This window comes from Pelecanus crispus, chromosome 12 (assembly GCF_030463565.1).
Source record: "Pelecanus crispus isolate bPelCri1 chromosome 12, bPelCri1.pri, whole genome shotgun sequence".
NCBI classification, from domain to species: Eukaryota; Metazoa; Chordata; class Aves; order Pelecaniformes; family Pelecanidae; genus Pelecanus; species Pelecanus crispus.
The window spans coordinates 12,123,983-12,147,815 of record NC_134654.1 but is presented as its reverse complement, the minus strand read 5'-3'; the positions used below and the strand labels follow the sequence as shown (position 1 = coordinate 12,147,815).

Genomic DNA, 23,833 nt, shown 5'->3' with positions numbered 1-23,833 from the left:
CAGCAGCCTTCGACCTACATAAAGTCATCCTGGAGCCTATGGAGCTTTACACAGAAGTGCAGGGAATCACCTAGAGAGGTCCACGTGCAGGACGTGTCCCCCTGGGCATGGTCAGCTTGTCTTGCTGGCAGGACCCCACAGTTTTCCAAAGATGTACCATGCTGCGACATGGCAGGATTTACATGAAAAATAATGTGTCAGATCTAAGAAAATCTAACCATTTCTGTGCAGAAATAAATATAACCACCAAAGCTATTTAAAGGGAGTATTTCTGGAGCACTTGCACATGGCACTGCTGGGAGGATATCTCCTTCTGTGAGCCACTGACATCCAATCCTTTACCTCTGAACAAGGTTTCTAAGCGCTTATAGCCTTGACTTTCCCAGCGCTGGGAAAGCAAACGACCCAGACACCTGGACCACACACCGTCCACAGTGAGCTCTGGGCAGCGACAGCATCTGCTAGCTGGGAAACCTGAGTTGGGCTGCATGTGACCTGCCCGAGCTGCAGAAAAAAACCTCATACGCTAATGATGCTGATATTAATAATCTTCTGCCAACCAACTTTACAGACAGACTCCATCTGCAGAGCAGTGTAACGACATAAACTCATGCTGTGTAAACACTCAATGGGGAGATAAACACTACAATACAGGTTTAATTTTTAGAAATGAAAATAAAAAGGCTGATGTGAATCGTAGGAATTCCTCCACAGTCTTCATGTTTTGCAGCACCTTTGTCAAAGCTGAGGGAGCTCTGTTGACTTACACCTGGGGGTGCAACCCAGGGTATTTAAGGCTCTCCTCCACCCAGGGGTACTAAATGCTCTATAATTCAAGTTTCTAACCCAATAAAGTGAAGACTTAGGATAGGGTGCAATGGCCGTACCTCCAGCGGCAGGTTCCATGCGATGTAGACATGTGATTTGTAGTCGTCCATCCACACCTCGGCCACCCGCAGGGCATTGCGCTTGGTGTAGAAACCAATGTTGTTGTTGTAGGGCTTCTTCTTGCGCTCAATGTGAGCCACCCGGGAGCAGGGCAGGACCTCCATGCTGCCGCCGCACAGCCACACCTGCAACACAACCACACAACACCGTCAGCACGGGGCTCTGCCATGATGCAAAGGGTCCATGTTTAAATTAAAGAGCAAGATGGCGGGTTTTGAGGTTTCTATAATATTACACTGAGCGCAGAGCATCACATCATCTAGCTGGCAAGTGGAAACCCATGGCCAGGTTTGGCCTTTGCTCAATGGCAAGACAAGCAGGAATAATTTAACCTGTGCCCAGAGCAAAACACTTGTCGACATTAGAGGCATCAAGTCTATATCCAGCACGTGGTATTAATGCATTGTAGGATCAGGTGCTGAGTTTACAGGGATGTTGCTACTAAATAAAAAGGATTAATGACTGGAATAGTTGAAACAATTGCAAGATCTCCTCCTGCAGAAGGGATGACTCAGTGAAACATATGGCAGGGACAGATTTCTCCCACTTGAAAACATTTGTTCATTATTTTTCTTTCACATGATGTTTAAAATTCCCTTAAGTCACAGTTTACAAGTTACTAAAATCTTTTGAGATCTTCTTTTTATCACACGGAAAGGGAATTCAAAGAAAGGCATGCCATACCTGGGTTCTTCCCTCCCTGTTTGTCTTCACCAAGAAGTTATTTATCTTAAATTAAAGACATGCACCCAGGACACCAGGCAATCGTTACAAACACATATGCCAAACAGGCCTAATAATCCCAGTTTCGCCTATTTTGCAGTCCGCTCCACATTACCATTTTGCACAGTTGTTATAACACCCATCATTTCTGGGATCTCTTCCAGGCTCACCACCTTTTATCCCATCTGCATTCCCTAAATTTTACTGACCCTGCTCAATCCACTCTCCCTGCACCACGAGGATCCTCCTGGCTGTATCAGCTGCCCTTTTTAATCTCTAAGCGGTTGTTTTAGCACACCCAACACAGGGCATGTGCACATCCCAAGCCCAGGTGACACAAGTAAGGGACAGCACTACACGGAGATGTCTTCCCTTGGGGTAATCCTGCTACTTGTGCTGTTCTTGCTTGGATTGCTGCAGAATATTGCAGCCCACGTCAAAAAATCAGAGCCCCATTTATTAGCTGGTGCATAAACATATAGAAAAAACGCCATCTTACTCCTGTTCTGCCGTTTGATCTTTCTGAACACTTTTAATTACAATTTCATGCCTCCAGAGCGAATTCAGAGTTGGTCTCTGAGATGAGGGGCATGCCTGACCCTCCTATCCAGCCTCAACCATGCTCACCTCTGGCCAGCAAAGTCCACAAGGTCTGCTTGAAGTTTTGCAACAGGCTGGGAAAGCAAGTAAGAATTGGACAGGGTAGTTCTAAAGAAAAATACTTCTTTTTTTAAGGAATATTCCCAAGGCAACAGTTTGACAGAAACTGCCTGTGTTTCTTGCCTGCTCAGTTCTTTAGTTCCTCAATGTCTTGGTCAAATAGGAGCATTGAGCCCTGCCCTTGGGTGCTCCCAAAACTGCTGGGCTCAGCCGCAATGCTGAATAAAGCTGCGAGACCTGGAAGATCGCCAGCAACACCTGCTTTTGTAGTTTTGGGGATTTGTTAAGTTTTGTCCTGATTTGAGATCAGAATAATTATTTTAAGAACGTAAAAACTGTGACACAATTAAAATGTCATTTTCCAGTAATCTTGCCTCTAGCAGTAAAGGTGCAATATTGTCTTTCCATGCTTTAGTTAAATAATTCACATGGCTTTATGCTAGACAGCTTTCCTAGATTTCTGGAATATCTGTACAAGCTATCTTGAAATGCACATATTGTAATAACCTGAGAGAGGAGGAGTGTTGGGCATTGTGCAAAGGGCATTGATGATATACATATCCACAAGACAGTTCCAGAGAGATCAATAAAAATTTAATTCAAAAAAGGCACTTACGCAAGGAAAGACCATACTCCTATCTCCTAAATAAAGCCTAAACTGTCATTATAAATTAAAAAATCTGTTTTTACAAGGCATTTATAACCATTTCTGCTAGTAACAATGAGAGCAAGGACAACTATTGCATGGGAAACAGCCAAGTTGCACCCGGCATCACTGTCCTCAGTGTACAGAGGAGTAAACCATGGCCCCAGGAAGACATTGCTTGCTCCCACGTGGCCTGGTAAGGACTTTCTGTTCCTGCTGACATGCAAAAACGCATGTGAACAGGTCCACAGGTGACAGCAAAGGGACTGCAATCCAGGAGACATCCTCCATGGCCACAAAGCATCTCAGTGTCTTTGCCCTACAAGCTCAGTGTCATGCTTTATCCTTGCAATAACCACAACTGTGCAGCGGTGAATGACCCCAAGAAAGGCCCCAGACTTTGTCCTCTGGGTGCCAACATGAGATGAGCTGTGAGACACCGTGACCAAAAGGTCTCAGCAGACTCTCCGTGCTCCAGCAAGGCTGGAAGTCATTGCCTGCTGATGCCCTGATGCATCTTGACCACTTGTGTCCATGTGCTGCAGGCAAAGGCCACACTCAGTTGTGCACACACGTGCAGAGGCAGCCACCTCTGCTGAGTTCACTGGCACTAATGTCCCAACCTGCAGCAACTCTACCCCTGTGGCACTCAGACCCTGTGGGCAGAAGGCTCTTTGGAAACCTTTATTTATGTCCCTATTGAGCAGCCATTTGTCCCACCAAAGACCTCTAACAAACAGATAACCTTCCTATTAAGTAGATTTTTCCTGTTCATAGCAAATAAACCTACAATTGCTTAAGATACTCTATTTACTGCAACTAACAGCATTAACGGGACAATCAGTCCAGCATGTTGTTTCTGCTAATTCCTTGAAGAATTATCTCTTAGTAGATGGGTAATCAAGAGGCAGCACAACACTAAGACCAATCAGAAAAATAAGATACTGTCAAATGAATTCATGTTTATCCTATTTAACAAGGCAGAGTCTTTTATATTGCTTCCTACAAAGGATGAAGCCACTATCATTTAATTTTATACAATATGTATGGATGGGATGTAAAGGCATGTTTAAGGACTCAAGATAGAGTATCTAATACAGCAGGTTAAATATGACGAGCAAGTCTCAAGTTTCTCCCTTATTTTCTAACATACAAATTTCAACACGACTATTAGCTTGCCATTCATCCACCCATAAAGAGACGCAGAATTAAAAATAGGAGCATTCTGCTCCACTAAATGATGGTGACTCAACAACTTCGCCATCGGTCTACACACAGGAGTAATCAAACATACAGAAAGATGCTTGGATTTATAAATAACCAGTTAACACTAAATTCCAGTGAAGAAATCCCAGAGAAACAAACAGAAAACAAATCCAGCACCCAGAGATCTTTGATCTGTTTTTCAGAAAGCTAGCGGGTAATACACTTGCAATTATTTTCCAAGCAAAATGTGACTGTCCTAAGAATTCAGCATGGAAAAGCAGCGATTCCTCTGAGGCAGTGAAACATCTGAGTATGGCTGAAACCGCATCAGCCATCTACTTTCTAGAAGGGTCTGCACATGGGGGAGGCAAACTTTGGTTAGCACGAGACTGCATCACCTTGCTCCAGCGATGGGATGACCCAGCTTTGCTTTCTAATCGCCTTCCAGAAGCACGAAGGTGTCACGGGTGTGTAAAAGCATTTGTGAAACAGCCAGCATCTCAGTGACCTGCACTGGGGATAACCCAAAATGGGGAGCAGATCCAGCACGATGCAATACTGCAGCAGAGCTACAAGAGAGGTCCAGGTGCCTCTCTTGTGCACATGTACCTGCATGTTAGTGTGTGCATGCAAGTACTCAGCAATATTCAATAGCAACATATTCCTCCATCTCCCAGCCAAGACAACAGAATCTCCTCTGCCATCTGCCTCCATTTGAAAAATCAAATAATTGTTTTTACATTGCTCTTGTGGAGCCCTCTATACATCATTCCTAATGACAACTAGGACATGAGTAATGTAGCATTTGGGAGCATCCTGGAAAACAGTGGTGACCAGGCCTGTTAGACAGGACTGCAAGCAAACCAAGGGAGAAGACACCCTGGCATTGCCTGGAGAAATGCACGTCCCCTGCGGTTACTGCAGTCCTGGTAATGGAGGGAGAATGGAAGACTGCTCACAAAACACAGCGTACCAATGGTCCTTTGTGCCTCTAATAGAGACAGCAAGAAAATCCCAATTTTGCTTGACCAGCTCATTGCAACAGCCACAGAAACAATTTTCAAAGTGTTAAGCAGTTAAGATCAATTACTGTCCGTGATCCCCTTTGCCCTCAAAAATATACTGCAGCTATCAATTTGCTTTGCTCCCATCTGCCAGAGCTAGCAGCTACTCTCAAGGAGCATTATTTAAACAAAAAGGGCTTTTGGCAATCTCCCAAATGTCAAAGGAGCCAGCCAGGCAGAAAAGGGTGACCCAGAGGAGGATCCACCACCTGGGAGGGTGCTGAAAGCCTGTTCTGCACCACACTGGGCTTGGGACGTTGTCCGTGCCCCCCAGTTTAGCAGGGCTAGAAATACATGTTGGAGTGGCTGGCCAAGCTCATGCCTTGAGGTTGGCAGTGCTGGTGCTATTAGTGCTTTACAGGTGTGGTTTGCTTGGAGGGAGCAACCCAGAAGATGTATTTGAATGCCACTTGGGGCAGCAGGAGGATGCTGCTCAGCACAGGGGGTTGCTGCCTTGTCCCACCCCATTCTCTCTGGCAGATCAGAGCTGCTTCCTCCACCACGTGCTGTCCCCTCTGCTCACCCCATGGAGTGGGGGCCCCTCACGGCTCCCTCCCTTGGGTGCAGGTGCAGCAGCACTGACGTCCAGCCAGCACCCACTGAGCAGCAAAGGACGTACACAGGGGAAGGACCGGCTACAGCTCTAGCAAATAAACAGACAAAAAAATTAACTTTGAAAACAGAGATTTTCATCAGAAAATACTGACAGAGGGACTGCTCCCCCTGGGATGGCAGAATAACTTGTATGTCGTGCTTCTCTTCACATGGCTGCAAGCCGTACAAGGGAATTTGGGCTCACCATCTGGTTTTTGCACAAAGCAAGCCAGTATCAGAAAAAGAGAGAAGGACTTCTGCAAGATCAGAGCCAACATTGGGGCTGGTCCCTATCCCCTTTCCAGCCTGCGGGTTGCCAGGACGGTGCCCCACCCCAGCACAGCACCTTCTCCTCTCATCCATCAGCATCTCCAGATGAAAAAGCATACTATTGCTGCCCCTGGGCTGCTGCCTTACACAATGCTGTGCTTCCTCCTCATCTCTGGGATATCATTAATAATAATAATAATAATAATAATAATAATAATAATATAAGAAGGGACAGTGACTACCTTGGGTCCTGGATGTGGAATTCTAGCTGGAGCACAGTGTGACATCCATGATGAACACTGACAGCTCCCATTAAAGGATGCTGACTTTAGTTGCTTATAACTTTGCCAAATTTTAACTATTCAGACTGAAATATATCCTAGAACAGCTCGAGCCTGCCTGCAGTTAATGCAAAGAGACATCATGTCTAATGGTGTCAAGATGAGTCTGCAAGGTAAACTTTTAATCTCTGAATGTACTGTGACAGAAGGAAACAGGGAAAAAAAACCCCTCTCCTAACTTTCATTGCACAAACTCCAGGCTTTTTCAGCTGATAACTTCATTTCTAAGGTGATTAGCAAAACCATGCCTTAATTAGCAATAGAGTTCCCATTTAACAGCTTTGCCTTATCTTTGCCCCCCTCCTTTCTTTTAAAAGTAACTTCCTAAGCTAAAGGAAAAACACAATTACCCAGGGCAGCTAAAATAATAAGGAATGTATCAGAACAAAGACCTAAATAGTAAAATCGAGAAACAGAAAAAAAGGCAAAGAAATAATCATTTCTCCACATGCTCCCTCGTATAGTTCTGAGAGACGGTATCTCTCCAAATTATTCCTTCTGTCAGAAGAAACAACACTTTTACAGATACATTTCCAGCTATGGATCAAGCTGTTTCTGTCCTTTCTGTTCCCATTTTGGCTGTGCTCCATCCCACGTCCCTGCAGGACATCATGGGAGGGCATCCCCACGGCCAAGCTTGCACTGCCACATCCTGGTGTCCGAGATGCCAGAACAGCAAAGGAGTCAGGAATGGGAGGAAGAAGTCACTCCCCAAAACCTCTGTAATTCCTCATGCCCAAAGCAACGGAGGGGACAAGGCTCGAGCAGGCAATGGTGACGTGGGGCAGGGCAGCCCAAGCCAAACTCCTCAACCCCAGCCAGCAGGGTCAAGGATTCCCACAGCAACGGCTTGTGCAAGGAGAGGTAAACACACCGCATTTTTGGAATAACAACCCCTTACACTTAAAATCCCTCTTGAAAAGAGAGGTAATGCAGTATCTGCCTGTTATTTAAGTATCCTCAGTGCAGAGCAAAGGTGGTGTGTTGGCCTTACTTCCTCTAGAAAGCATTATGGTTTGGTACTTATAACAAGTATAACTTAGCAGTAGTACCTTAATTCCCCTGGCACAAGGTCCTTGTAACGTAGTGGTGAGAGACATGCACTGCAGCAAGCCTGTTAAATCCAAATATTAGTAAATAAACATCTCCACGCCATTAGCTGATGCTTGTTTACGGGCGACAATCAGAAGTTGCATGACTCACAGCAAGCTGGATAATATCTTATATCTTTTTATATATTTATATATATACATGCTATATCCTAGATCATCACTGAAGAGCTCCTTCAAGCTATTGTGAATGTCACTATCGCATGTAACAATCACAGCAAGAACTTTAGTAGAAATGTTAAGTTGAATTACATGAAGGTAAGTTGAGAAACCACACACAGAGGGGAAAAAAATAGAAGGCAAATCAGCTCTCTTTGGGAACTTTTTACTTCCACCGCAGTGGAATATAGTATTCATGATATCTGAAGGTGAACACCAGCACTCCTTGAAGAGGATTGCCTTTTAATTTGGGTATGTGGATTTTCATAGATCACATCAAGGGGAGGACTGGTGGCATGAGAATTTATACAAAAGCAGTGAGGCCATTTTGCTATTGAATCAGCAAAGGTCTGGTGTTGTATCTCCAGCAAAGACCAACAACCCGACCAACTGGACGGTGAAGCATTTCTCTGTGCAAGGAGGGACAAACTCTCTGGTACATTGACCTCAGAAGGCGGCAATGCCGTGGGGATAGGGACAACATCTGCACTGATGGACCCAACAGAGACCCTCTTCTTGTTGGAAATCTCAACACAACTTCATCCTGAACAACTACTAAATTATCTTGGAAACCTCTACGAAGAAGCAAAACAGACTTGGCATCCTGCAGCTGAAATGGGAAAAGGAATTTTGTCGCTAAACCTGTAGATTTGTTTTCTCTCTCATGAGGCCACGGAAACCTTTTCCGAGAGGATCAGGGCCAAGCAGCCAGATCAGGTGTGCTATTCACATGCCATTTCCTTCAAATATGATTTTTGAATGGACATGTCCTCACCTGACCATCTCAGACCATGCCCATTCAAGCAGAGAATGGAAGTGGGAGGAGAGGGTAATACTACATTTAAAACAATAAATTATTTTTCTTTTTTGGCATTCCTTCTCTCACATTTTATCCTCATATTTGATCCAAAGTGGATCAGGTTCCTGTCTATGTTGTGCCAGACCAATAACAGAAATGCCCAGATTGTCCAGTGTCCAAATGTCTTAGCTTTCCTGTTGAGACTACTAAACTCATTCCTTTTATAATGGCCATGTAAAAATGCCAAATAAGAGTGGAACTCAGGTGCACAATTACTCCAGAAATCCTAACCTATAGCAATACCAGGTAATAGCCATGGTTTTCATCCTCTTAACTCAGCAAGGAACATAAATAGTTTAACATTTGACATATTGGAGATGCTAGAATAAAGCAAGCTTCATGTCAGTGCAAAGCAGTGATTTCTCTGTGCTGCCACAGTTCAAGGAGAATGATACATACACACCACAATTGTGTTTGCTCAAACTGGAGGCTTTTCCAATGAAAAATTTATGCTGTGCTTCTCCAACAAATGCAACACAACCTGTTCTAAATAGCGCATCATTCCTGGCTACAATAGGTATTGATTTGACTTTATCACCAGATAAGATACATAAGAATGGGCTTGGTGGGAAGCTACATTTAAAAGACTCCAATCACAAAGCACAGCACGGGGAGGATTAGCTGTAATGACAAGTGTCTGCATCCTCTTGGCTCGGAAAAACTGCTGAAAAGAAGCATTTCACTTCCCAGTGTATCGGGACTAATATTTTAATTGCTGCAAAACCAAACGGTAGCAACTAGAGCGACTGTAGCTTTGCCATTTTAGTGCTTCCAAACATTTAAAAAAAGAAAAAAAAGAGGAACAGAACATTTTTAACTCAACATCTTGCAAATGCTTGGTGAAACTGGAGACATGCTCTCACACCTGAACTCCCAGCCTTGGCTGGAGATGAAGCCAAAATTTGCATCACCAGCTCCCATATGGCTAAGTCCTGCATTCCTGCAGAGCATAAAGCTCCAGTTACGTGCTCAAGTGGTTTGCAACTATCATGGTATAAATCTGGGTCTCTTCTAATAAGTTCAGTACTAAAATTCCTCAGTACACTGATGTTATCTGATCAGCCTTGGCAGCATGACAAGGACGTGATTATGTTGTAATAGTATAATGCAAAGATTATTACAGACTCGTAAAAGACAAGTGCCTTAAAAACAGCAGCAACAATACCTGCAAGCCCTTTCGGAAGAAGAACATCATGCTGGGCCTTATATGCTCGTAGTACAGAAATTACCTGCAGGATTTGACCCTGAACTACTTGGAGGCTGCTCTTTTTTCTTTTATTGCCAGTAATGTACCAAAAGCATCTTGATCTCATTTTCCTATTACCATTTCTGTCAAAGCTGTAAAAATAAAATAGCATAAATAGTTCAACAAAATTTTGATCTATTTTTCATGCAAAAAAGCCTTTAGAAAAAAATTATCCATAGACCGTTCTTCGGACTAACACGATTCCATGTGGGGAGCAGCAGGAGGAGGAGGGAAGTTGCCATGTATCATTTTAACCATAAGAGGCAGTTCTGAAACAGAATTATTTATGCAGAGAGAGGCAGGCGTGTGATAGAGCAGCTCCTGAGCTGACAGCACCGCAGCTCCACTGAGCTTCTTCCAGTCCTCTTAACTCCAGCACATCATGACTGCGGCTTTTGTGATCTGTAATTATAGATATCCTCTCATCAGATGCTGATGGGGAAGTGCTGGAAGGAAGCCGAGTTCCTCCATAGATGTTTGTAGATGGATACGATCGAATGTGACTCAGCCTATCCTGTCTGCAGAAAGCTGCTCAAGTAACTCATCAAAAAGAGCAGCTAATGAGTTTAAAACTAGAGCATGCAAATATAGAGGGAGGAAATGTATACAGTGCCTGTGTGTCTATTGCATGGTGTGAATGCCTGTAAGTACGTACAGACACGTACACACACAAGGTATTTTACGCCTTGTCAGAACTCAAAGCCAGACTGACAATGTTTCCCAAGTTCTCCAATGTTTTTGCCATGGTCTTTCTCATTCATGATGCTTGGAAAGGATTCTGAACAACAGTGTTGAAACAAACTGTCAGGTTTATCGAAAGCTCTCTACCTTTGTTTTAGATCTTGTTCTTAGGAGGGGTTTCAAAGGGTTCCTGCCCATCCCTGGTGCATGGAGCCTGCTCTGCCACCCAGCTGCCACAGAGGCAGAGGAAGCTCCAAGCCGGTGAGATGTGTCTGAACCACAGGTATTTACATTCCTTTGAAAAATGCTCCATTCTGAATTTCATTGCTGTATTTTAGTTGATCATGGGTTAGACAGGAGGAAATACTCAGAACTGATGTCCAGAAGAGTTGGAGGGAGCCAGTGCAAAATCTGTTTTCTTGGTCTTGCCAAGACCAAGAGTGATGCTGCGTTGCCACAGACACCTGACTGTCACTTCAGTAATGACGTATGGGCAGCTCAGGCAGGGCAAGTGAAATTGGAAGCTGGCTGTCATCTGTCCCTTGTTTTAGAGGGGAAAAAGTATCTGCCTGTTTTACTGAAGTAAGCCATCTTTGTGTGCAGGCTGTCACATGCTACTGCCCAAAGGTGCTACTCCCAGCACCAAGTCTGCTGCAGACGGACTTAGTGTGTGCAAGTTTGAAATGTTAAACTAAGGTCCAAACCAGATGGTTAGAGACCAGGGCAGCTCTGTCATATTTTTGCCATTCACTCTGCCATCTGCTTATTTTCTCTGGCAGTGTTAAAATCCCCTCTTCAGTGGAGCCGTCTCATACTTTGAAATAATGAATACTTTGCAACTCAAAGCAAGGATAAAAGTTTAAAGCCTAAGCAATTGCTGTGGCTCCGAAGCTGTCATCAGCAAAAGCACTGATAACTGATTGTCACAGACAGCCTTCAACCTCCACTAAAAAGCGATGTTAAAATTCTGGTACACGTGCAGGTAAAGCATTGTGCAAAGGCTCTCTAAGATTAATAACCTACTAACAGCTGCTCACCTTAACAGTGGTAGGCACCATCATCTGTTGAACATCACTCCTTCAAGTCTGGCCAACTGCTGAAAAATTTCCTGTCAGGACAGAACAGCCGCTGAGCTGGAGCTGTGATTCTAAATTTGGAAGCCCTGTCTTTCAGGGCAGCGTTTAGGGTGATAACTATGGTGCAGCTGTTTGATCTATCCATGAAACACACCAAGACCATTGAATTACCTTGGTGGCCATCCCTCCGCACTCTCTCTTTCACCTTCAGAAGTTTCCAGAGCAGGCAGCCAGGGCTCGTACGCACTGTTAGATGTTGGTTTAATAAAGACCACAGCATTTCCTTGATGTAGACATACTTTGGATGCATGGCCACTTACTTCAGAGGACTTGAACGTGCTCACAGCAGCCAGAAATTCAACCCTTCAACTAGTGCGCAAAAGCAATAGCCAAGAAGACCGAGGCTGTGCAGTGAGTGGGGACAGATTTGGAAGGGAATGAAGCAAAAATGTGTCTAATGCAAAATGGTTTTTGTCCTCCTGTTATACACAGCACTGTCTACACACAGAGCTGCATTCCTATTTTTATTAATAATAGTATTAACACTGCTCCTGTACAATCCTATCTTATCAAAGCCTTGTTTGGATATTAAGTCCTGCCCTCCCTGAGATCAGCAGCACAACTCCCATTGTCTTTCCAGAGCCAGGATTTCAGCCTCTCTGTCTAAGCAACAACAGCAATATCTTTGTGTCAAATGCAGAAAGGATTCACGTGTTTTTGATGAGGGCTGTCGTGGACACATCTGCACGCCTGGGTGTTACATCCTCCACATTACAAAGAGCCTTGTGTTGGTGGCATGAAAAAGGCAAATGTATCTTGGTCAATTCTTGCTTTTCCCTATCTACAGTGAACTTAAATGTCTGGATTATTTAAAATAATTAAAGAATCACAGGGTACCTTAAGAAAATACTCCAGATCTGCTGGCAAAGCTGATTGCATGAGTCCTCCCTAAACCTAATTCAAGGAAACCCAGTGAAGGCAGAACATATTTACTGTTGCATTGTTTAGGGTGACCCAACCCACTGGAACAAGAGCACTTTTGGTCACAGCTCCATTAGGAGATCTGAGATGACATTAATGCCCAGAAGAGCAGCAGTAACTCTTCCCCAGCACAGCCACATCCACCTCTGCCTAACCCCAACTGGGCATCAGTCACGCTCATATAACCCACTGCTATGGTAGGAAAGTGTCCTTCATGGCTGCCCAGAAAGCATCTTGCTTCACGTGAAGTCCTCTTATAACCCACATTCAAAATTGCTCCTTTGATCCGCAGCACAAAACTACCAAGTCAGAGATCAAAGTGTGTTTGAAATCCTACTTCTGCTGCTTGCAGACTCCATTAACTTGCTACAGCTGGAACTCCATTCCCAAGGAGCATATTTCAATGCTCCCCCGTTCCCGAAAGCCCAGCCAAACATCTCCTTCATTTCTCTCCGCTTACCTTGGGGTCTGGCCAAAGCATGGACACCACTTTGCAGAGCATCACAACTAATGATTTTTCATGAAGCAAACACCAGCTGGCTGTTGTGCTCATTATATTGCACCTCTTCAGGACAATTTAATGGCAGTGAGACCCCAATGAAGCATTAGCTCTGCGCTGTCTCCAGGTGACTCTGGCACTACCTGGCTGCCACGCTGCAGAAGAGGCGGCACAAGCTGCTATTTCAGGATGTCCTTTTGATCATCTTTCCCTTCTGGGAAGAAGAGCTAGGTGGGTCTCCACACTGTCATGGTGTCTGGCCAATGCCCTGAATGCTGGCTGAAGGTTAAGCTACACACACAAAATTTCTCTAAATCATCACACGTAAGGCTGCACTTGACGGGTCCATGCAGTAGCTTTATGTAAAAGAAAAACACATGGACACACAACCACTTTGGCTTTCAGGCATTTCTTTGTGCTTATGAAAAACCTGAAACACCCCAAATTCCTTATTTTTCTCCTGCAGTTGTACATAGTATGTAGTCCAAGAAGTATCTTGGGGAACAGACAGGTGGGTAGGAGAGCCATAGCCCCTCTGCCCCAATGGTGCCAGCTGGCTGGGTGTGTAGCTGTGAGCATCCCAGGGCTGCGGTCCTCCCTCCTACATGCACTTTACAGTGAGCTCTGGTTTTGTAACTATTTTGATTTCAAACTATTTATATTACTGTGAACAGGAAAATACGCCTTCCCTATGTTCAGCTCCCACAGCCAGGATGCACAACAAGAGCATGCAGTGCTGGGACCACGAGAGGTTGTGAAGCCTCTGTTCTCTACCCTTGACTGGGCAAGCTCCTGGGAAAGCTGATCTGACTCTGAAACTCAGCCAGCTTTGAGCTGGAAGTGGACTACAGCCCTCCGAAAGTCCCTTCCAGCCTGAATTATTCTACAATTCCTGGGCAGAAATGCTTAACACAGATGTTTGGAGGTCACAGTGAGGACGCCACTGGGCTAGGGTAGAGAAAGTGTGAAATACTCTCTTGGTTCTTCTACTGAGCATCTTGACAAGTTATTTCTGTGCTATCTACCTTTGTTCTCTCCTTTTACAACTCATGTAGTCTAACTGAGATACCATCTCACAAGGAAAGAGGCTGTCACAACACATGTGGATTGCTCCTAGTGCCACAGCAGTCTAACCTCAGCTGAGGCCCATTCAAGATACTGGAATATAAGGAATGATTTTGTACAGTAGGACCTTTAGGGATATTTTAAACTTAAATATGGTGTTTTTCAGACGTTTCTAATCTCTGGGTCCTGTGAAATTTTCCAGTTGAGGAGAAGATCGCTTCAGAAACTTCTCCAAGTTAGATTACTGTACAGCACACAAGAATTTTTTTCTCTTACCCTCTTCACAGACACTGTAAAGTAATTCCTTGACAGCCAGTGTCCACAGGTACCAGACTGAAAACTCGGTCTGAGATGTTTTCTGGGTTCCTTAGAGCATGGAGGAGATGCGATAATCCATTGTATGATTCTGCTAGACTAGACAGCTAAACACACTTGAGATGGATCAGGGTATATATTCCTTTTTGTCCACGTAGCAAATAGCACACAAGGACCTGAACTGTAGCTGGGGTCTATAAGAACAACAGGTTAGTGGACAAGAAAGATGTGCTTCAAAGTCTTTTAAAGGTCAGTCTCTACTGCAACTGATCAAAGCTCCTCAATAAAGTTATAACAGAGAAGCTGAATCAGGAGAAGAGAGTTGGGCAGCACAGGCATATTGCCAAGCATCGAAGGATAAACCTTAAGGAATTCTGATGTGCAATAAAAGTACTGTTTTTGTGAACAGTCAAATCTCTCAGTTTAATTTAAACTGTGCTGGAAGTTGGTGAGAACAGTCATTTCCCAAAATGCGCTCTAGCTTAGCTGCAGGAGCTTCATCTGAAGGCTCTGAATCAAAGCAAACCAAAACACCTCCGAACAGGTCATACACTCAGTTAATTGATTTATTTACAAAGTTTAGAAACTAATCTTATTTATTTTGCATGAAATGTGCAGAATAGAGATAGTGGTAAAAACATAGAGTAACACTTTAATGTGTTCAATCTGATAGGATACCGTTTATTCATTTGATACTACTGTGGTTATCACACTTCTGTGCTTTCCCTTGTCCTGTTACGTGTAAAAGTCTCACTAAATATTTAATAGATTTTAAGAATTTCAATTCTAAGTCCCCAAATGCATAGTTGTTGTTTAAGATCACCTAATATTAATTTGTTTCTATTTTCATATTACATCCCTTTTTAAAATCACTAATTAATTTTCTCCTCAAAAAAAAGAAAGCCTCTGTAGAATAATGATGCCCTCAATCCCTCCAAAAGGTACTGCAAGCCTGGTTAGTGGCACTACATTTCACTCAGCACAGGCCAATTTCGAGATTGCATTTTAATAGGAGCGCAGTCCTTATCCTTTCTTCCCTGACTCCTCTTGTCCTTAATTTGCCAATTAGAAATAACTGCAGTGGAAGTGATACAATCCCACAATGCTGGTTTCAGACAGATTGTCACCCGAATAGCGATTAGAGTGCCATAAAAAGAGCTCATAACGAATTTTTTTTCCCAACAAAGCACATTGATAGAAACAATGTTTTCATTTATTTATATGTATATGTACTTACGAACACACATACTCAATTATTTTATTCTAACACAAAGAAACCTATTACCATTCCCTGTAACTGAGAGCGTCAAAAAGCATCAAGAAGTATGAAAATGGTGATTATATTCTAATCAGACATTTCCAGGGAGAATATTTCTACTTTTTCAGTCAAAGCCTGGAACAGCACACAAAACAGTCTCTCACTGTAGAAATCTGTCTTTAAGTCAAAATTGCTGTTTTCCAAGTCTGACAAAATGGGGCTGTGCTTTAGGCCACCCCATGTGGTGGCATGCACCTCCCATGTGCATTCCCAGCCATTCCCTCATAGTCCGCACTGCTCTGGCTGTGGACACCTCAGAAGCGTTATGAGTGCCCAGAGCACTGGGCATTCAGAAAGCCAGTGCTGGGCATCCTGCAACGGCTGAAGGCAGCACAGGGGGTACCATACACATCTGATGAGACAGACAGAGAGCAACCATTGGGTCATGCAGTCTGACTGCACATTTTCTCCCTTTTCCTTTTTGATTGACTCCAGGCATCCTTATCAACTGGAGTGTCCCATGACTGCAGGCTCCTATGGCCCAGAAGTGCAGAGTCCAACAGTGCCTCCCCAGTGGGAAAATCACATCTTCTGCACTGTGTTCTGCAGGACACATACCTTATCTGTGTTGTGTAAAGATTACAACAACAAGCTGGCTTTGTACACACACTAAGACTGGCCTCTCCAATGGCAACCATGTGCTGGTATCCATGGATGAGACTGCAGAACAGGGCAAGCACATGGTGACACCCACCCCCATGTCCTTCCCAGCTTCAGGCAATCTGTGGCTTAAGGACTCCCTGAGAAAGAGGTGAAGTCTTTGCATTCCACAAGCCTCTGCAGGTTTAATTTTGTATGTTTTTCCAGGAGCAGCCATGTGGAGAGCAGCTCACCGTTTCTAAGTATCTGCAAAAGCCAGGCCAGAGCTCTTGCATGTCATGACCATGTCTTGAACATCACGATCTGTGCTTTTATTTCCCATCTCTTGCCAATTAATTTGCTTCAGGCCATTGCCAGAATAGGGCTCTGATGACATTTAATGAGATGGGGCTTTGTGAGATTCAAGATGACCCCAGTACATACTAGGTCCTACATACAGTACATACAGTACATACTAGGTCCTACATACCCCTAGACAACTAGGGTTGTTGTCTTCCTCGGCCATGTGAGACTGCCTATGCTCAGTTTGAGCTGGCACCAACAAAGAAGGGATTTTTTTTTTTTTTAATAAAAAGACATACCTGTTATCCTTTGACTGGAGTAAGACCTGCCTTCTCATGAAGAAGGGCTGGTGTCTCTAAAAGCATTTCTTCTTTTTTCTTTGGCCTCTAAGATAAGCAGCAAAGCTCTGGATTGCTAAGCACAGGCTGACTTTGGGAGCTTTGCTCCTTCTCAGCAGCTTTGCTACAGCAAGGCCAGAGCAGCTCTGCTGCAATTTTCTGGATAGAAGACCACCTTGTCATTTTATTACATATCTGCGCTCTGGACTCAGTGTCCTGTGGGAAAGTCATTTCCTCCACCCCTTCTTCTTCCAGCAACTCCAAGATTGGGGAGGGCTAACTGGAGCAGGCAGGGAAGAAAGCCAGGGTGTTTAGGAGGCGAACTGCCCTCCCATCCCTCATTTACAGTCAGAGAGCAAAGAGTACAGGGAATAGCCTGAATTTCTTTCATATAAGCAGCTCTCTTACAAGAGGGCTGGCTGACACAGCTGGGCTTCACTCAGTGCTACAACAGCTCCTCCACACCAGCTGTCTCCAGAGAGCAGCTGAGAAGACGTGGGCAGTGTGGTTTCATGGGAAGAAGATGAAAAGTGAGAGTTTCCAGATGAAGGATATATGATAGAAAACGGACAAACAGGAGCCCATGTGGGGTGGGTGCAGCTGGGATTGTACAGCATCATCTGCACCGTCACAGGGCTGTCCTGTTGTGTTTGGCCATAGTCTGCCTCTACAATGAAGCAATTCAGCAGAAGAGGACTTCCCAGGCTGGGCTGCACGCTATACATCTTCAGGACTTTGGTGATGTCAACACCCAGAGGCAACAAGCACCTTGTTTTGGACCAGGTCAGAAACCCAGCAGAAGTGCTGCTGCTTCTCAAGTACTCATGACAGCTCCCTGCAAAGGGACAATGAGGCAGGCTTCCACAACCAGAAATTAAGAGCCTGTATTAATCACCCTACCTTGTGGGGACAAAACAGTTTTCCCATCAGACGTTATGTCATAAATCAGCAAGTTTAAGGTTCTTCATGATGTTATCCACCTCTATGGCCAACTTCTGGCACACATCTGCTTAGATATACATCTAGTTCAGGCCAGGGCACCACAGCTTCTGAAGCGGCCCTGGCCCATGGAGGGGACAGTCTTGTTCCCTGTCTCATTTGGCCTAAATATATTGAAAGTCACCTGTTACAACATGCTGGCACACCAGGGATGGGAAGGGCAATGGGACCTGTTGTGCAGGGCCTTCTGGTGGCTCATGGACTTCTGTGAGGCACCGGTGAAGGACAAGAGCAAGTCCCAGAAGAGCCTGCTGATGCCCAGGTGGGATGGGTGGGTGCTTTTATACCAGCACTCTCACCAACATGTTCAAAATGCTGTATCTGCAAAAAGGCTGTGCTGTGGAAAAGGCAATCCCTGTCATTTAGCAGCAGTGCAGAAGGATGAAAGACATCACCCATTAACAGTAAACAATTAATGAGGCCAGACTGTTCTCAGTTATGTTCATCTGAGAGAGTGAAAAAGATGGGTGCCTCTGATGTAACTGTCACTGAGCTAATCTATTGTGCCACATTTTCCACCATGTATTTGAAGTATTTCCCAAGCCATTTATCTTAATGAAGTATCACGTATTCATAAACAACTAAGTGTACGGTGGTTACCCAGCCATGTTCCAAATTCTGCCTCGTCTCTTTAGACGATTCATCTTGATTCATCTAGAGATTCATCTTGCTTTGGAGCCCACTTCAAGCTTTACTCCTGCCTCTTCCAAGCACTTACAGTCACTTACACATCTTGAGCCAGCTTTCATTAAACTGAGATTAAAAGGACTTTCTCCACAGACAAAATCATAAAATGGAAAATGTCTCATTTCAGCTTTTGCCTCCAAATACGAGGCTTGCCATTCAAGGGCGCACCAGCACTAATAACTTTTCTGCTGAAGCAGCTACTTCTATTTTATTCCTTTCAAATGCATGACAGAGTCTACAAAACCCAAAGCAGCAGCACAGGACATGTTTTTAAGAACAGCTCTACAGCACACGTGCACTATGTTCCGCTCTGGGAGACTCTACTGCACCACAAATACAAAGGACACGGATATGAAGTGCCCTGCTCTGTTCTCACACTTTTCCTCTACAGATATTTGCTGTTAATTCAGCATATAAAGGTCTGGCCATGTCTGAAAACAGAGATGAGTCAAAAGCATCTAAGAACTTTTTCTTTAAAAATTTGGAATATGGTGATTTCATTGAAATTGCGCTAAAAAGGAAACGTAGCATTTCAGGATAATGGATCAAGCACCATTTAGAGCTCATCAGAATGGAAAGTGTCTGTATTTTTGGTTTTGCATTAAGTTCAAAATTCATAATAAATTATAATAAAAATGAAAGCTGTGAATGGAGCAAAATTTCAGATTTAGCAAAACAAAACATTCTCATCAACTAGAGCATTTTTTAACTTCAGTTCTGGAAACTTTTCAAGCTTTTTTGAAACACATTTCAAAACCCAAACGGAAATAATGAGTTTTGGAAACTGGAATGTATAAAGTGAACAACAGAGAAGAAAAGACACAATAAGCAGTGCTGTGTCTTCAGGTCATGATGACATTATGACTCACTTCTCATTCGTTCAGATTTCAACACCAATTGTTATTAGTGCCTACTTCATCAGCATTCCTGGGTTTGGTATGAGTTTAAAATTACAAATACAGCAATAAACACACAAAACCACAAGACATGGAAACAAAGCATAAAAATCAGAAGATCCCACCTTGATTGCTCCCAAAGTGCTGTCAACAAATTTTTCCAAACCACCTGCTGGAAAAAATGTCCATTGCTGCAGCCTTGGAGGCTGAGCAGAGGTTGCCTTTTATGTGTCCCTCTGCTCTAGGAAGGTCATGCAGGAGAAGGGGCTGCTTGAATGCTATTCATGGTTTTGCAAGTCATACCAGCATGTTAAGATATTTTATTTTACCTGTAAGTCACCTGGCAGCCTTAAAGTCACTGCAGACCTTAAAGCAATAAAAAGCCTTCAACCAAATTCCCTCTAAAATGAAGCCTGGGCCACATTCTGGCTCCACTTCAAATTACACTTGTAAAGTGTAAGCCAAGTCCCTAAAGGAAAATGGAAACACTTCCATCCACTTCGATAGGCTTTAAATTAGCCTTAAGCATGGTCCCACATGCCAAACTCAGCAGTGGTTTACTTGGGAAGTGCCAATGCCATCATTACCTACCAGGGCTGAGATTTCAATCAGAGTAAGATGGTAAAACTTTTTTTAATTAGAAAGATGCATTCAGGTGCAAAAGGATCCGCTCCTCCAAGACCCGTGGAGAGCTCTAGGTCTGAGAAGTGCCTCAGCTCTGCTTCATTAGTTCAACTAGCAGCTGCTCATTGATCTTCCCTGTAAATGAGTGAGCTCTAGTACATTGTTAAGCACAGTTACGCACATCATGCTGGAGGCAGAGAAAAAGCCCACCTGGATGCTCGAATCATAGAATGCTTTGGGTTGGAAGGGACCTTGAGAGGTCATCTAGCCCAACCCCCTTGCAGTGAGCAGGGATTGAACCCGTGACCTTGGCGTTATTAGCACCACGCTCTAACCAACTGAGCTAATAGCCATGAATGTTCCTTATTGCCGTGGACAGCCCAGATAGGGAAAGGTTGGGGTTCTCCTCCTGCCTCCTTGGCATTTCTATGTATTTTTAGCTTTCTGTCTGAGGGTAAAGAGCAAGACTCTCCTTCCATCATTGAGTGGTTCCCCTGTATTTTTGAATAAGCAGTTTCTTGCTGAAAGCATCACAACGGAGCAGCTCCACATCTATTTTCATCACTACCTGACCCAGCTCAGAGTTGACAAGGCTGCCTAAGCAACTTCTTCCCTGCAGGGGAAAGAAAAGATCACCAAACCTGCCCTGCACCAGAGAAGCACATTACAGGTACACACACACAATGATAATGTGTGTATCAGTATACTAGTGATAATAGGGCTTTGTATATGCTCACACAGCATATAATAACTTACCTTGTTCTCATTTGCTATATTCTGTCTGTCATGGTTTGGGTGCTTTCAAATGTCTTCAGAGCTATTTAGGATTACTCATCCTTCTGCGGCATGAAATGAGAATCTGAACTCAAACTACTGGTACAGAGCTTGTCACTGACTCTTTTTCATCTCGGTAAAATTACTTTTGAGATAGATGCCTTCACCAGAGAGAGATGACTCAGCTTCCCAGAGACCAATGTGCTCTCTGGTTCTCCAACACCTGCTTGCTGCAAGAAAACCTTGCTGAAGGTGTTTGGGGCAATCTGCTGCCTAAACCCAAGTCTTGCACTGGACTTTGTGCCAGCCAGGAGTCCAAGCCCAGCCTGGCTTCAGCAAGGGTGGGGTAGGCACAGAGGTCCACAGCAGAAATTGTATTGAGGAGCCGCAGCCCAGTAGGGGTGGGCTTGCCAAGTACCAGGAACTCCATTTCCATGAAAAATACTGCAATTTGGAAATTTCTTTTAATTCTTACCAGTCCCAGATAAGGGCACCAGAGCAAAACCACAGATCCTGCTCTTGTGGAGTTTCTCAGGTTTGACCTGCCATTGCACTGATTTACTGGGAGCACTGGGAGAATATGCACACAGTGTTTAATTACGGACGTTCCTCACCAAACACATATGCCAGCAATTAACCCCTCAGCCAGCGGTGTCAGTGGCAAGCCAGTCTATCACCACCTGCTTTTTATATCTCTTCAGCTCCATACACATAGGAGAGATATAGGATTTCATCTCATCTGTGTTAAGATCATATATTACTGGGTCACACACGTGCTGCACAAAGCACAGCCAAAGCCTTGATGCTGCCAATGGCATCTTGTGATGATGACAGAGGGACTTGGTTTTTATCCCAGATCTGTAAAATCTCTTGAAATGAACTAATAGCAGCTGTTAAGCAAATGTACGGTTTAAAGGTAGCAATTAATTTATGCATTGTCAGGGGTCGCACCCCACACTATCTGTCGATCAACAATTAAGTGGTATTTAACTCCTTCCAAAAGGCAGCAACAATTACTTAGGACAATGGTATTGTGGTTGCTGTTTTTCTTGAAAGTGCTTTGTTTTGACCAAAACCTATTGTTGTATTTAATTTTCACAGTGGTAGTGTTTCTTTTTTTGCATTTTCTAAATGAAAACCAAACCCCAAAGTTTTCACATACCAAAAAAGGAAAAGAAAGCTGAAAACCATTCTTTTACTGCTTTTCCCTTCCTGCTCTGAGAAGAAAGTATTGAAAAGCTTTTGACAAGTCAAATACTTTCATAACCAGTTTTTTTTTTTTTTTTTGGCATCAGCAAGAATAACACTGTTCATCTTCCCAAGCCAGAAGATCAGGATGCAGTGGAGATCTGGCAGCAGTTGGGGGGGATGGCTGAAGCTGACACTGCTGCCTGCCCGTCTGCTCGATTTAGCAGAGGACTCAACGGACAGATTACCTCCATACCCGAGCTGTGAAGTTCTGCAGCTGCAAAGCAAAGGCACATCCCACTCAATCACGGCTGCGGCAAGGGCCGTGACTGCCACGACAGCTTTAATCTAGTGCTGGATTTGAGTTAACAAGCTAAACTGGGAGCCTTAACCCTGCAGTCACGGCTGTGCGAAGTCTGAAGCAGTCATCGAACCAACCAGCCTACTTGCATGTGGTGTCCCACTGTTGGCAGATCCTTCCCGAAACTCAAGGCCAGTCTATGCTATTCTTATTTAGCTCCACTCCTTTGTCCTACATTTGGTTTAGCATTGAAGTAAAGCAGGAAAAAAAGATTTTAGCAGGGAGCATCTCTTCCCCTCCCAGCCTTTTAATAGCAAGATCTCTAACCCAAGCTCATCACCTATGTTTTTCCTGAACCCATGCAGAAAGAGAGGCACCTCCACAAAGAGCTTTACCCACTGACATCAAGGTGGGATGAATGATCCCTTAAATGGCACCTGTCTCCCTCTCATCTGCAAAGATAGCCAAGACAGGGGACGGGACATAGAAAGACATTTCAAGACAGGTGAAATGGATATTATACAGCTCATCCACACATGGGATTATTTAGGGAGAGCTTTGGTTGGGGTTAGCATCCCCATGCTCTTGGCTCTCTGGAGACCACTGCAATTCTGCATGTGCCTGTATGGAGCAGCATATTTTAAGCCTAAGGCAATGCCCATCAAAATCAATAAAAAATTCCTATGAACCTTATCAGACATTGAATAAGGACTTATTTAGTCACCAGAAAGAAGCCCAAGCTGTTACTAGGTCACCATTAAGCAGAATAAAGAGATTAGCTTAAAAAAAAATGCCTTCACCTCTGCAGGGTGGATGCTGCCATGGCTGAGCATGTACAGCCGGTCCCGTGCAGGACCACGTGTGTGCTGTGCTCCCCCAGGATGCACGTGGGAGCACACACTGCAGCAGTACCCTCACTGGGGACCCCACGCAGCCTACGCCTTTCTCCTCCTCCCCGCAACCACACCTCCTCTTTGTGAATTGCTTCCAAAAGCAGTGATTTAAGTTTTAAGCAAGGCTCATTTTGGCTTGCCGTTAGCTACTCACAAGAAAGGCACCTCATCCCTGCTGGTCACCCAGGCTTCCCTTACTGTCAGTGGAGTGGGACAGGCACTGCAGGAGGATGAATTGCACCCTCAGGAGTACCCAGCTCCCCTCCAGCGCTAATTAGGCTAATCAGGACTAAATATCTAATTTCTACCCAACTCTGTTTCAATGCAACAAATCACACTCACAGCGTCGCTATGCCATGGAAGAGACTTCTGCTTGCTGTAAGGCCAAGGAATTGAGCTGCAAATGCTGTTCGGCGTACGCAGCCTGAGGACTGTGTTATACGTGCGTTATTATACCTACAGTAACTACAGGAACAAACCCAAACACTGCA

General features: G+C 44.2%; 1 protein-coding gene across 1 annotated transcript in view; it reads right to left on the bottom strand.

The window, feature by feature from the left end:
• The window catches only part of GALNT17 (polypeptide N-acetylgalactosaminyltransferase 17), a 217,140-nt gene that overhangs the window by 15,463 nt on the left and 177,844 nt on the right, over window positions 1-23,833 (bottom strand). The window contains exon 7 of the mRNA XM_075719882.1: window positions 888-1,073. Within this exon, the coding sequence (XP_075575997.1) occupies window positions 888-1,073 (186 nt within the window). The remainder of the gene's footprint in view (window positions 1-887; window positions 1,074-23,833) is intronic.